Here is a 15,726-nt window from a genome sequence, read left to right on the forward strand (position 1 = left end):
GTGTTGTAATGATGGAGTGTAATGAAAAACGTAACGTGGTTGAGTGACGTAGGAGACGGCAGGTGGCGGTAGTGCAACTGTAAGGACACAAGCCGACGTAAACACCGAAGAAGAAGACGAAGCAGAGAAGAGAGCGAGAGCGAGAGAGACAGAAAGAGAGAGAGAGTGAGAGAGAGAGAGAGAGAGAGAGAGAGAGATGATGAAGTTTTAGTGGAAACTGCCGGAAAAGAAATAGACAGGTGGCGGTAGTGCAACCATGAGGATGCCGTTAAACACAAAGAAGTAGAAGATGAAAAAAAAGACGCAACATGGCACGCAAAACCTCGACCAACGAGAAATCAAAGAAGTAAAACCAGATTTGGTTTTAATAGACCCGGGTCAGTTAAACGTCATAATTAAAGAAGAGCAGGACCCCGAGTTTACCGACCAGGACCCGGACTTTGTGGACCAGCAGCACTGTAGCAGTGGTGTGAAGCGGGAGAACCAGGACAACTCGGACGTGATGAACTATGAGCAAAACTTTGTGAACCAGGACCACATCAAGAGGGAGATTAAAGGGGAAACTCAAGGGCCGGATATTAGCGACCACAACTACCACAGTCGTAAAATAAATAAGCAGAACCGCAACAAAGAACATCGGAACCACGCCCCCACTGAACCCACAGATAAACAGGTCAGTGCTTATGAATTAACCAGTAAAAGCGGATCATAAAGAGCCGAAAGCATTAAGTTGCGACCACGTTAACTGGTGACCGACTTCCGAATGCCACCCTGGTTGCTCTTAGTGACAGGTGTCGTGACTGTCTGCCATAAATCGATTTCCGCACGCGGGAGCGCGCACCGCCTCGTTAAGGCGTCCAGCTCGGTTTGTGTAGGACTACAGCTGCTTATTTCGGTTTCAAACGGCCATAACTTGTAAATATTATCCGCGACACGGTTTCCAGTGGTCGTGATGCCTCATCCTGTGTAAACGACCGTAATAATCATCGTAAGTCTGTTTACAGCGATCGTCGATCGTGACAGATCCACGACTCATTATTGCATCAACACGTTTGTTCTTCCACAATTTGTATCTGATTGAAACTGCATGAGTGATCTGTATGAGACTAGTTTAACCAGTGAGATCCTTTCATGTTGCCAGAACGTGATTATTAGAGCCATAAGCTTTTGGTAAATTCTGCTTTATTTTAAATACATTGAGCTCTGCTTTGTTATATTTACAGATGTAGGATGTGTAAATTTAGAGGATAATGAAGTTAAAATTAGGCAGAAAAAAGCTTCTGATCAAAATATATGGGCACCACCAATTTTATAGCAACATGAAATTATTACATTATTACATTATTTATATAGTGCCAAATCACAACAAGGTTATCTCAAGGAACTTTACAAGGTAAGCTTTAAGATCTTATACAGCTAAGCCCAACAGATCCCACATACAGCAGCAAGCATTTAATTTGACAGCATCAGTGGAGAGGAAAAACTCCCTCTTTAATGAGGAAGAAACCTCCAGCAGAACCACAGCCGCTTTTGTTACGTAAAGAGGGCCATCACCGATGCACTCTGTGGGGTGAGACGCATGGGCTCGCTTATTTCATTATTTCTCCTTTCACCTGTACCACATAATAAGTCATTGCAGAGCTACAGCCATGTTCCCAAGAGGTTCACCAGCCGCTTTCGGCAGTGAGTCATAGATGGACGTTGTTCTGCCCGCTTTCATGTAGACTCGGAACTCTTCAAAGTTTTTTCAAACGTAGATTTTGTTAATTTCGTTGTTCATATACAACAACATGCAAATGCTAAAAATTACAGAAAGATGGCAGTACAGGGAATACATTATTTTTTTTACAGAAAAAATTAAAACGTTCACATGTGATTTGCCCGCTTTGATGTAGACAAAACTCTTCAAAGCGTTTTACTTTACATTCCGTTTATTTCGTTGTTCCCACTTTCATATGTGTCTGATAAATAAAAGTGGGCGGGGCTATCGGTCCCGTAGCAAAGGTAAGCGCTGACTGTGGGGGCTGGGCGCATCAACATACAGGACAAAGACCTGTGTTCCTCTGCCACAGCCTCCTCTTTCAGCCTGTTGTAATTGCAAATGCTGCACTGAGCTCTCTTTTACTTTGATGAGTTTTGTGTCTACATGAAAACGGGCAGAACAACGTCCATGCGTGTGTCACGCTGAGAGCGGCTGGTGAACCTCTTGGGAACATGGCTGTAGCTCTGCAATGACTTTATGTGGTACAGGTGAAAGGGAAAATAACGAAAGAAACGGAATATAAAAAGGAAACGCTTTTAAGCGTTTTCTATCAATATTTTTATTGCACATTTGTTAAAACTAGATGGGTGCACTGTCGTTTTTATCGTAATTTTTGGTGACGTTACATTGCAAACCATATGTGAACTTTTTTTTGTAAATAAAAATAAATTTTGCCCTGTTCAAACCTGGGGAATAAAAACGATTTTGATTCTAAAAGCAGCTGATCAACTTCGTAGGAACACATTTCATATGGTACAGGTGAAAGGGACACTAACAACCCAACGCAGCCGAGGCTGTAGCAGCAGAGAAACGCAGATCTTTGTCCTGCGTATTGATGCGCGTTCCCCTTCCCCCAGTGTCACCGCTCTGGGACGTGGATGGCCACGCCCACTTTCATTCACCAGACGGACATGAAAGAGGAAATAACGAAATAAACAGCTGGTTAACTTTGTAGGAATTTTGTGGTACAGGTGAAAGGAGTAATAATGAAATAAACGAAATATAAAACGGAAACACTTTTAAGTTTTCTGTTTATTTTTTATTGCACATCTGTTAAAACTTTCTTTTCTGTAATTTTTGGTGACGTTACAGTGCAAACAATATTTGAACTAGTTTTTTGTAAATAAACAAACCATCGCCACATTTGAAAAGGATTTGAAAGTGTCTTGTTGTATTGTTGATGTTTTTCATTGCTTCCTTCGGTGAGAGCGCAACAATGACACTCGTCCTTTCACGTTGTAAATCCAAGCACATAGCGGTGGAACATTGTAACAGTGGATGTCACTCACACATACATATGTTTAGACTGTCCTTTCATGCAATGCAGTTTACATTTATTTTGTTGGAACACCACTGTCTTTCTAGTTGTCTGCTCCTGTGCTTTAGGCTGCGTACCTCTGAGTTATACCACGGAGCTAACCTCCTCTGATTCACTGTCTTCTTCTTCAGAGGAGCCACTGTGTCTCAATATGTCGCCTGGGCAGGAAAACATAATAAATGTATATTTTTTTGTGTTGAAGCTATTTTTTCTCATCTTGAGATTTAATTTTCTCCTTTTCTATATCTGTCACTTTAGAAACGAAGTGGAAGAAGGACATTAAGGCCGTGTATCTATCAGCAATGTCACCAAGCCTGTACCAAACCATCAGATTGGAATAATCACGAAAAGCTTCACTCTAGAGAGAAACCATACAGTGATCGTTCTCGCAAAGCATTCATGACAAGAAGCATCTTAAAAGTCCATCAGCAAATCCACGCTGATGGGCTGCTGATGGAGAGAAAACCACACTCATGTGAAGTGTGTGGCAAATCATTCTCTTGTCCCTATAGCTTATGCCTACACCTCCGTGTTCACACTGGAGAAAAACCTTACTCATGTGAACAGTGCGGTAAATCATTCTCTCAGCCAGGTACCTTAGTAGCACATCACCGTGTTCACACTGGAGAGAAACCTTACTCATGTGAACATTGTGGGAAAGCATTCTCTCGTCGCTCTCACTTAGCAACACATCGCCACGTTCACACTGAAGAGGAACCTCACTCATGTGAACAGTGCAGCAAATCATTCTCTCAATTCACACAATTAAAAACACATCGCCGCGTTCACACTGGAGAGAAACCATATTCATGTGAACAGTGTGGAAAAACATTCTCTCAAACAAGTTCCTTATCAAAACATCGTCGTGTTCACACAGGAGAGAAACCATACCCATGTGAACTCTGTGGGAAATCATTCTCTTGGTTTGCTCACTTAGTAGGACATCACCGCGTTCACACTGGAGAGAAACCATATTCATGTGAACAGTGTGGAAAAACATTCTCTCAAACAAGTTCCTTATCAAAACATCGCCGTGTTCACACTAAAGAGAAACCTCACATGTGAACACTGGGAAATCATTCTCCCAGTTTGTTCACTCAGCAGGACATCACTGTGTTTATACTAGAGAGAAGTCTTACTCACGTGAACAGTGTAGAAAAGCATTCTCTCAAAAGCACTCATTTACAGAAACACCAATCCGGTCACGCTGGAGTGAAACCTTACTGGTGTCAACAGTGTGGTAAATCATTCAGCGACCTCCGTCACTTAGTAACACATCACCATGTTCATGCTGAAACCCTACTCATGAACAGTGTGGAAAAAGCATTCTCTTAGTTATGTAACCTTATGATTCAACAGAAGTACAATTCTGTACTGATGGCACCAAACTCAAGCAAGATATAAAGTAAACCTCCTGAGAGAAGAGCATTTGGAGTAAAGGGAACTCTCAAAACAATACGTAGAAGTGGAGAAAGGAAATTAGAGGGAGACATTCACACGATTGATGTTATTGATGTTGCAGCAGTACCATAATGTCTTTTTCTATAGACATATGATTTTCTAATAATGAAGATTTTGCTTTAATAGTAATGTTTTCAGTTGTTTCACAAACTGACTTTTTAGCACAGCATGGTGGTCTTCTTGATTATTTAAATGATTTCTAAGAATTGTAGGATTATACTAGAATAAGTTACATTATACACGTAATAGTATAGCATATAGCATAATACACGTTAGTCCATTTTGTGAACTTGTAATCAGGATAAAGCAGAGTTGAATGCCACAGAGTAAAGTGGGACAAAGCTTACATCATGTACAGTATGACGTACATGTTTGGCAATGCTGAAAAACAGTAAGCATGACATAAGCAGAAAATGTGTCTAGAAAACCCTGGTTTTAACTGGTTGGATGCGAGATTGCCATTGCAGAGGAACACCAACCATCTGAGTGGAAATTGAGAAAGTAATCAGAGGACATTCTGCCTGGAAAGGCACCTCTGCCGCTAAGCATTAGGCAGGATGACGTACGGACTGTTCTGGAAAGAGACTCTCACCAAACCATCTACAACTTATTACAACTCTCCAGCCAGCCTCAAACGTCCAGAGACAAAGGGGTTGTGAGTACATTAGCAATTGACATAGGGTAAGATTGGATCATTTAGATTGATGGCTTGTGATTTTGATATTTTAGTAATTTTTCTTTTTTGGTGTTAACTTTTGCTTTTTACTAAATAAAATACAAGCTTTGCAGTTAAAGTCACAGCTTCCTTGCCTTAAGTTTGAAAATTGTTTTTTTTTTATCTAAAGGTTCCTGATTTTCTGTCTAAGCTAGGCTCACAGGTGAATGGCAATTATTCAAAATTGTAACAACTGTTAAAATTTAGAAGGAAGCTGCTGATAACCCACGTGACTCCTTAGTATCTGTAATCAACTGGCCTGTACTAGGGTTCAAAGGTAACAAAAACACAGTTCATCTACTGCTTCCTCATTATAATATAGATTTTTCTATAAAAGGTAAGGTTCTATACCACATTCTCTAAGTATTGTGGGAAACCTATGTATTTCAGCTGTTGCTATGGCCTCAGACAAAGTCTTGTGTATCACAAGATGAAAAACAAAACTTAAAATCCACAGCCAGTCACAGCCTGCTTTTCATTGTCTGCTATTAACACTGTGTGCCCCAGATAAAATGGAGGGAGATATCCTGCCTTGTTCGGGTGTTTCAGATACTTCATCAAACTGCCCACCACCACTACAACTGAGATGCATCTGTACTGTTGAGCACTGTCCCCATGCTGAGTGAAAAGGTATTCAAAGTTGTCCATTGTTATTTCATACATATAGGTGTCTCCTCTTTACTATCAAGGGTAGGTACTGAATACTGCAAACAAGAAGGAGGTACACTTCAAAGATTTTACAAACCTTTTCATGTTTCTCCAGCATCATCACCTTGTAGTTTTTCCACAGATTTCTACAAAGTTTTGACTTACTAAAGGATACAACAGTTTTTACAACCGTGTGACGATTATGACTGTGACCTGATTGTTTTAATTCAATGTTTGAGATGAGTGTTTATGTAAATATGTTGCCACATTTCTCTCTGAGCTTTCATCCTTTTTACCTGTTCACCATTACAGTCTGTCAGTGAAGCATTAGATCATGGTGTGGTCATAGCGTCATTCTAACCTCTCACTCCTCTGTCCATAGACTCTACTCAGATATCAAAGTTCCCACACCAGCGGCTGCTGTCACGTTGTGTATTTTTTATTTTTCTTTCTAAACATCTTTAAAGAACTATGTATCCAGGGTTTATTTGGTCCTAACAAGGTTCAAGTTTATAGCTCTATCATAGTATATGGTCATCTTATTTTAGATTTTTTTTTGTCTAATATCTAAATGTTTTTCCTCCTTCCAGTAAAGTGTTTCAGTGTTAAAAGACCAGTTCATTTTGTTGTTTAAATGCACACCCAGGTACACTGTTAACCCGAATTATTTGACATTATTTGACAACCGCGCTGAAACATGTTGAGTTTTTGCACATAAACTATTAGTCAGTCAAATGAAACATCAGATGTTTAAAATTGATGTACGACAGTGCACAAGAGAAGAAGTTGTTTGTGTAAGAATATTCAGTGTTGAACCTAACCAGCACATGACGACTGTGTTGGATAAGAAAAAGCACAAAGGCACAATTTTTCCAATTACAGGTGTTGCTGGAGGAGGAAGACTGTCTGGAAAATAAGACATTACAATGGGCTCAAAACATGCTTTAGGCTGCAACTGTAGCTTGTGTTAATCAAAGTGTTGACAGCTCAACAAAAAAGGGTAAAAGAATGTCACTGTAACTGTACGTTCATACAAACAGATTATACATATTATTTTATACATAAATTTCACGTCTATGCGTCTCCTTCTGATTTTGAGCATTTTCCTTGCAAATCTGTAGATCAAGAAATAAACATTGCACAAAAAACAGTCTGGCATCAAAAAGCAGCATTTTATAGACTGGGCACCAGTTGAGGCCTGAGCCCCCTGAAGTCTACCACCATCTCCTTGGGTTTTGATGGAATTTAGCTGCAGGTGGTTGATTTTGCACCTTGTACTCTTCCTAATCCTTCCTGCTATTAATGTAGCCCACAATAGCTGTGTCGTCTGCAAGGTTTTGCACATGGCAGGGCTCTGAGGTATATTGGAAGTCCAATGTGTTCAGAGTGAACAGGGCTGGAGAAAGTACAGTCCCTTCTGGTGCTTCCATGCTGCTGACCAGTGTGTCTGACATACTGGGGTCTGCCTGTCAGGTAGTCCGTAATCCATGTGACCAGATGTACAGTAAGCTCAGGCTCATCTCTGTTTGTTGGCTAGTTTCAAAGGCACTGGCGAAATCTAAGAATGTAAATTGCGCTGCTGTGATCATGATGGTTTTACTTTTCACACCCGGTTGGTTACTGGAGGGACAAATTCTTTTTATCCTCTTTCACACCTCCTTCATGCTTTTGTTCCACAGCTTCTGCTCCAGCTTCTTCTTGTACTACTCCTTTGCTGCCCGGACCACTTTGAGTTCACTTATCTTCCTCTTTTTTAGCTACTAGCCCTCTCCCCCCTGCTGGTACTTTACCACAGTGGTTTAAGTGATACCATATGGGAGAGCCCTTGACTTGAACTGCTCTTGTGCTGACCCTAACCGCCTTGTAGGGACCTTCTCGTCTTGCGTGGGCCCACTTCCTCCTAAACACCTTTATGTGCACCAGGTCACCTGGCTTCGCCCTTGGTTCTGGATCTTTCTGCACTTCCCTTGCCTGTAAAGAGACCACATGGGAGGAAATACTCCTGTGTATATTAGTCATTTGCTTCACATAAGACCACATATTATTATTCGTCAAATTGTCTAATGACGGACCCTTTACAGCTAGGTAAGCTGGCGCAGGCATTTGTCAACCAAGCAAAGCTTCATGCGGTGTTAGTTTTAGTGTTCTGTGAGCACTTGCTCTACAAGCCACAAGAACAAGCGGCAGCGTCTATCCAGTTCAAACCTGTAGACGTGCAGATTATTAGTAGTTTGGATGTCAGAATCCTATTATACCTTTTAACGTTAGACTGCGAGGTGGGACCATAAACACTGCAGTACCTCTGTTTTACTCCTAGTTTTTGCAAAACACACTTCACTGGTTTGTCTACAAACTCCTTTCTTTTGTCTGAACTGATTTTTAGAGAGGGCGGCACGGTGGTGCGGTGGGTAGCACTGTCGCCTCACAGCAAGAAGGTTCTGGGTTCGATTCCCGGAGGCGGCCCTGGTGCCTTTCTGTGTGGAGTTTGCACGTTCTCCCCGTGTTTGCGTGGGTTCTCTCTGGGTTCTCTGGCTTCCTCCCACAGTCCAAAGACGTGATTGGACTCTCTCCATTGCCCGTAGGTGTGAGTGTGTGAGTGAATGGTTGTCTATGTGTATATATATATATATATACATACTATATATATATATACATACTATATATATAGTATGTATATATATATATACTATACTGCTCACTCTTGGCGTACAGCTTGATGTCATCCATGTAGAGGAGGTGACTTATGGTGGCCCCGTTCCGGAGTCGGTATCCATAGCCAGTCTTGTTTATTATTTGGCTGAGGGGGTTCAGACCTATGCAGAACAGCAGTGGGGACAGTGCATCTCCTTGGTATATGCCACATTTGATGGATACTTGGGCAAGTGGCCTCCCATTGGCTTCAAGTGTGGTTTATACACATATATATACACATACACACACATATATATATATATATATATATATATATATATATATATATATATATATATATATATATATATATATATATATATATATATATATATATATATATACACACTGTAACGAGATGTTCCCCCACTCTTTAGAGACTCTAATAGCATTTTCCATTTGGCGAACAGCCCCCATGAAGCTGAGTAGCCACAGGTGAATCAACAACACCTCACATGAACATCCCACCCCAACGATAGACACTAAAATATTTCTTAATTTCCTTACATAATTCTTCTTCTTCTTAACATCATAGTACCTTGAAACACCCAGTCTGTGTGACTAGAATAAAATGAATGACTTGGTCCTCACCATTAAACGGCTGTGATAAATGTTTTATTTTAATCCTTCGGGGCCAGATTAAAAGATGCTAAATACAGTATGTTACTGTGAATAAAGTGACATTGAGAATATCAAAAATTAACTGAGCTTCAGCTAGTTCAATATTTGATGAGTCTGTAACCTCAAACTGTTTATTATGTTAACGGGCAGCCTGCAAACACCTACGTCTCAGCAGGACACACCCTGGATGTGGTCATAGTCTTTGTTTTGTCATTTTGTTTTAAAAATGTGTCTTTTGACAAAGACTATACTTAGTCGTCATCCTCAAATCTCCCATTTTCATTTTCAACTAATTTCCTTACATTGGAAACATAAATAAACCTAAATGAAACATTTACACAGCCTTTTAATAATTGAAACATTTCACAATAATTGTAATATATAAAAATATTTTCTCTATGCTTACTGCCTTAAATAAATAAACCTTAAATGTGCAGGTACAGAATCACAATGAGCAATAAGCTTTCATACTGTGTTGTTCAAGGTAATTTACATTCATTCATCAGTCACTAATGAGTAGAAACCTCCTGATCTCATCTTCTGAAGTGTTTATTTCATCCTTCCTTCTTGTCTAACCTGACACACTGCTGGACTCTGCGCTGTTGCGTTTGAACCTGGGCAGTTTTCCTGCTCGGTGTAAAAACAGCAGAGGCATAATGTAGCTGCTGGGAACCGTGGATGACAGCCCCAGAACCAGAGCAACACACCTGGCGTTGGAGCCCAGCGCTCCTGTCGCCTCCACCACAATACAAAGCAGGGAGCCTCCAAGATTCAGCAGCAGCGCTGATGTGATGGCCACGATGGTTTGGAGCGCCCCCCTCTTCGCCTGGTCCACCCTGTCCCTGTTCACGCCCCCCTCCCCTGGTCCTGGACGAATCAGAGTGCAGAGAATGGAGAGACTGCAGAAAGAATTGACAAAGACAGAGAAGACGAGGAGGGCGATCATTGGGACTGACAGCAGGTAGAACCCATACACGGCTATTAGCACCACCCAGGCAAAGGCCGCGGCCCAGATGCTCCCAATGCTGAGGTTTCTGATACGGATCATATGTGCGCTCCTCAAAGCCCGGTAAGTGACTGGGTAAATGACAGCCAGGTAGCGCTCCACGCTGGTGAGACTATGAAACAGCATCTGTCCAGGTATGATGATCGTGAAAATATAAATCCCCACCATCCTAATCTGGGAAGTGCTAGTGTAGGAGCCAATACAGAAGAAGCAGCTTCCCATGATTCCGATCAGCTCCATGGCAAGGATGTTGTAGGTGAAGATGTCCTGGTTGCTTAGGGTCCTGGTGGATGCAAAGCGCTGGAGGCCCAGGTGGACGACCCAGATGCAGAGTGGGAGGAAGAAGATGAAGTAGGAGCCCAGGAATGCAGTGAAGATGTAGGAGCCAAAGGAGATCTCAAAGCAGGCGAAGGTGGAGACGTTCGCTGGGGAGTTGGGGGACGAGGACAAGATGCTGTCTGATGACATGTTGGGTTGAAGAGCTGAAAGAAGGACACAGAAATAATAATAACAATTAAACTTAGCCCCTAATCTCGCTCAGCTTATTATAACTGACATCATGAAGACCTAAAAGAAACCTATGCGTCCCTTAATTATTAAATGCTACCTCCCTTCTCTGTAGTGAAGCACTCACCTGTTCAGGAGCGTTGGACTCTACCTGTGTCCGAACGGGATCACCAGCTAAATACGTCCGTGTGTCTTCTGCATTTGCATATGTTAATGGAACAGACAGCAGATGATGTGACTTTTTTCATACTGCAAAACATATAATGATACTTTATATTAGTGTATTATGTTGCTATATTATGTTACCGGCATTAGTCAAATGTGGGTTCCAGACATGACGTGGAGAGACTCGACCACAGGCTGAGCTCCAGAACATAACAAAGGTATAGATTTCAGACCAAGACCAGACTGAACGTAACCACCGGTCTCTTATTTAAATAGAATGTGGAGGCAAATAGAGTTTAAAAACTAAACAAACAATAGGTAAAGTGCAAATGCTTTTTTTTGACTCCAAACATGCTACTTTACACAATACCTAATATTTATAACAATATGACATTTTCATGTTTTATTATGTTTCACATGATCACTGAGTATAATCAACACATTTTTACTTACAGTGATGATTCTCAATTTAAACACAAAGTTACATATATATCATACAACAGGTCAAGAAGGACAAGAGACATTATTTGTGAAATATAATAAAAACCAAATCTATAAACTAAATAGTTTCTACAAGCATTATGCAAAACTTTGTCCAACCTTCCTCATTACAAGTGATTTCTACTCTTAGGATTATTGCAACTATAAAATATTTATCACTATCACTATTTTTCTTTATCACACAAAAGAAAAAAATAAAACAAAATGAAATAGAGAGAGAGACACAGACAGAATAAACCATCCTCTACTGACATTTCAGCTCAGGCTTGTCTAAACTATTGAGCTACAACCTGCCACTACCAGGCTGATTATGTCACATCTAATTAAACAACTCTTATCCTTTTCTTGAGTCATTGTTAGTTTTACAGCAACACAGTTTTCCTGCTCTGTGAAGGAAGAGCAGAGGTGAGACCAGACTGCTGGGCATCGAAAAGCAGATTCCAGACATGAGCAAAGCACACCGCGCTGGCTCACTCAGTTCAGAGAAGAAGAAGATCAAGATCGTAAACAGGTGCCCCCCAAACCTGAAGAGCAAAGCCCCCATTATGGCCATGATGGTGTGAAATGCCCTCAGCTTTGTCGGGTCGAGGCGCTGCCCTGGTCCTGGACGGATCAGAACACAGAGAACAGAAATGCCACAGAAAAAAACAACCAATATAGAAAGAACCAGGAAGAAAAAGGAGGAGGTAATAAAATTTGGCGTCAGACTAATCAACCAGAATGATCCAACAAGAAAGAGCCAGGCGCACGCGATGGAGCCGGTTCTGATTCTGGCCTCACCCCTGGTCCTCAGACGCTGGTAGGTGATTGGATGGACCACGGCCAGGTGGTGCTCCACGCACGTGAGGACGTGCATGCACATCTGTCCGTTTGAGGTGACATAGAAACAGTAGACGGCCAGCATCATCAGCCACGGCACAGCGGCGAGGGCACCACAGCAATAGAACCCACATCCAACGATGCCGACCATCTCCATGGCAACCATGTGGTAGGTGAAACTGTCGGCGTGATTTGTTCCTGAGGCTGATGAAGACGAGCGCCGCTTGCACCGTCGCTGGAGACCCAGGATGAAGATGAGGATGTAGAGCGGGAGGAGGAGGAGGAGGCTGGTGATGGAGAAGGAGGTGAAGATGAGGTCGGTGGAAGTGGAGTGGAAGCACATGGTCATGGAGTTCAGGGAGGAATTAGTGGAGGAGGTTTGAAGAGGAAGAAGGGAGTGATTGCAACTGACGCACATACTGCAGCTGTCTGCTGGGAGAAGAGAAGATACAGGAGGGGGAAGAGGAGGTGGGGTGATGCATCCAAACACGCACTTCTCTGGAATGAGAAGGATGAGCTGTCTAGTTATTTGTAAGATAGAAACTAATCATTCACTAATCAATCACTTTTTTGATGCTCTGCAAATGTTTCTTAATAAAATGTCTTCTGCATAATGTAGTTGACCAAAACTTCGTATTTGTTTATAGTATTTGAGTATTTGTTTTCATGACTTTTAAAGTTTGACGTGACCTGTGAGATGATATTTGTGCCGATGAGCACAACCGTATGGTTTTCTAAGAAGATGCGCTCTGCTCATGATCCAGACTGTACCAGAGCTAATCATTAATGATACCATTATTTCTGCTGGATGAATTTCTTAAGCATTCTGCATGTAATTTTACAGAGAAAAGGACTATTACTACAATTGAAAGAAAAAAGACTGGATTCAGTTTACAGCATAAACTGTCTTGATCTCAGTTAAAGTCTAAACTCACCTTTCTTCTGCTCGTGTCTGATGTGTCTGCACCATGAAGGTGGGCTACCTGCTCTTTTTATACCTTTCTGGGATCGTGTGCATGTTTGTATCTCTGGCGCTTTGCATGTCACAATGTCATTACTGGTGTCTTATTAAGCACTGATACATTATACTTTTACCAGTAGGCAAATGTTGTACTTAGATTATGGCAACGCATAAATAGAGAAGAAACATTTGGCCTGAATCACTAGGATTAGTGACATTTGGCACTAATTAGGAGGCAATAATGTAATGCAAGTTTCAGCCACTGCTCTGGTTTACATAATGTCATCCAGATGGAACCAGGTCTAGACACAGAGCACCAAAGCGCCAGTCACAGCTGCTGTCCATGGTGCTGAACCTGGGACTGGTCAACGCATTCCTCTTATTAGTGACGTACCAGTGTGTATTAATTACCAGTAGTCTGTCTTTATTGGTAACCAGTTGTATTAAACTTAATGGTAGCTGAAGCTCAGCTATGATGATCCAGGTCCCTGCTGCTTAAATTGCACAGGCAGTTTGTGAGTTAGACAATAATACATCAAATTCTATTTGTGTAACACCATTTGTACACGTTGATGAGAAAGTGCTTCTTGTGCAAGTTTGTGTTTTCTGTACAGTAACTGAACTCCATTAATCATGTTTTATGTGTTGTCATTGTTTAATAGTTTACATGTCAATTGACCATTCATTTGTCATTGTCACTTTGTGTTTTTATTCAAACAAATAGAATATTTGAATTACGAGAACATTACGAGTGGAACAAATACTAGGTACAGGAGTCTGCAGTGACGAGACACAAACAGAGGAAGCTTGGATGCAAACAAGCATCAGGTAGAAGCTTTAAACGATTAAGGCTTAAAGCTGCATTCAGCATTTGAGGAGTTTCAACAGGGAATATTTACTCTGTGGGACGTTGTTATTGCTGAGTTTTGTCCCCTGGTGAGACCAGAGCAGAGCCCTGTGACATCCAACCAAAGCAAGCAGCTGCAGAGACGGAGTCAGGTGAATCATACATTTTTAGAATAAATCTTGGTACTTTTTAAACCATTTTTTGGAATTTGATGGCTGCTAAATGCAGCGGCCACAGAATGGATTAGAGATTAGCCTCGTGCATCAGACATGCAGGAACCCCTGTACATGAGATGTCTCCATTTACTGTACGATGATGTTTTGTCTCTTCCAGACATGTCAGTCAACTCTTCTGATAAGTACCCCCACGAGTGCCTGCTCACCGATCCATACGCCCTAATCTTCAACACTTTCACCCTGACCAACATCTTCCTCATTCTTCCTCCTTGCTCACTTGTTCTCCATCACGGACTGCAACAATACTGGAAGCATCGCTCCTCATCCACAGCAGCAAAGATGACTCACTCCAACAGCCTCATCTACAACACAGTAACCATGGAAGTAATAGATGTGTTTGGAAGAGTTCTTTGCTCTTGCAGTATCTACGGGAACGATATCAAAACATTAAATGTGGGGCACTCCATCACCAGTTTCAGCTGGTATGGGAAGACGTTCTTTCACGTCCTGACCTGCTGGGAGCACTACTTGGCTGTCGTTCATCCCATCGGCTACCGAAGCCTGAGGGAACAGAGATGGATCCGGATCAGAAACACTGTCTTTGGCTGCATCTGGTTGATTTGCTTTGTACCTATAGGTGTGACTACAATAATGATCTTATATTTTGAGGTTTGCCTCCTTTTGTCCTCCTTTTTCAGCATCACCTTCTGCTGCTGTTCCGTTCTGTATGTGCTCATTCGTGCAGGACCTCAGAGACGGAGTAGAGCCGACCAAGCCAAGCAGAGAGCTTTCTACACTGTCACAGTCATAGTGATAGTGCTGATGATTAGGTACCTCGTGAATGCGATTTGGGGCATCTGTTACCTGTTGGATGAATTCCCTAATGATTGCTTGTGGTTCACCTATGAGTTCTGGACCAATCTCCCCAGTTGTCTGGTGTTAACGCTGCTGTTTCTGCACAGAACAGGAACATTAACCTGCTGTAAGATTCACATCAGATTTCAGTGAGGATCAGGTCAGATTAGATAATGTACCACAGATGCAATAACTAATTACTAAAAGCCCTAAAGTCCATATGAGAATGATACATTAAGTCTGTCCAGGTTGGTTTAATAGTCATAGACTACATGTAAAACTACTAATAAAATGTACATGCTTTTTTTTCTTTTTATATTTGTATTTAAAATGTTGTATAGACACTATTCGAATGACAAGTAATGTATTTATGTTCTTACACAAAACATGTAATAAATATGCCTGTAGTTTCATTTGTTATGACTGAAGTTAATAAGAATCAGAATCAGAACCAGAAAAACTTTATTGCTAGGTTCTGTAGAGGTGTTGGCAGGTGGTGCATCTCAGCATAAAAAAAGTACAAACAGTACAACATACCACATACAACATACAACATGACAAGGCATTTGAATAGTGCAATTAAAGATAAATTAAAATGAAGTTATCAACAGACTATATACAGTGGAGTGAAGTGGGTGCGCAGGTGGTCTGGGATGGTGGGACCTGTAAGTGA

At 41.5% G+C, this 15,726-nt stretch overlaps 1 protein-coding gene across 2 annotated transcripts; it reads left to right on the top strand.

Annotated features, from left to right (window-relative positions):
* The first annotated feature begins 200 nt into the window (after positions 1-200).
* Positions 201-15,476, top strand: LOC114868709 (zinc finger protein 239-like). 2 transcript variants are annotated; one of them, XM_029172541.3, is made up of 2 exons: positions 201-673; positions 14,356-15,476. In XM_029172541.3, exons 1-2 carry the CDS (start codon positions 290-292, stop codon positions 14,419-14,421), a joined length of 450 nt encoding a protein of 149 aa, XP_029028374.1. In that variant the 5' UTR covers positions 201-289; the 3' UTR covers positions 14,422-15,476. The 2 variants fall into 2 exon arrangements, with proteins under 2 accessions (XP_029028374.1, XP_029028358.1); XM_029172525.3 differs by lacking the exon at positions 14,356-15,476 and adding an exon at positions 3,339-6,970.
* The last annotated feature ends 250 nt before the right edge of the window (positions 15,477-15,726 follow it).

This window comes from Betta splendens, chromosome 2 (assembly GCF_900634795.4).
Source record: "Betta splendens chromosome 2, fBetSpl5.4, whole genome shotgun sequence".
NCBI lineage: Eukaryota > Metazoa > Chordata > Actinopteri > Anabantiformes > Osphronemidae > Betta > Betta splendens.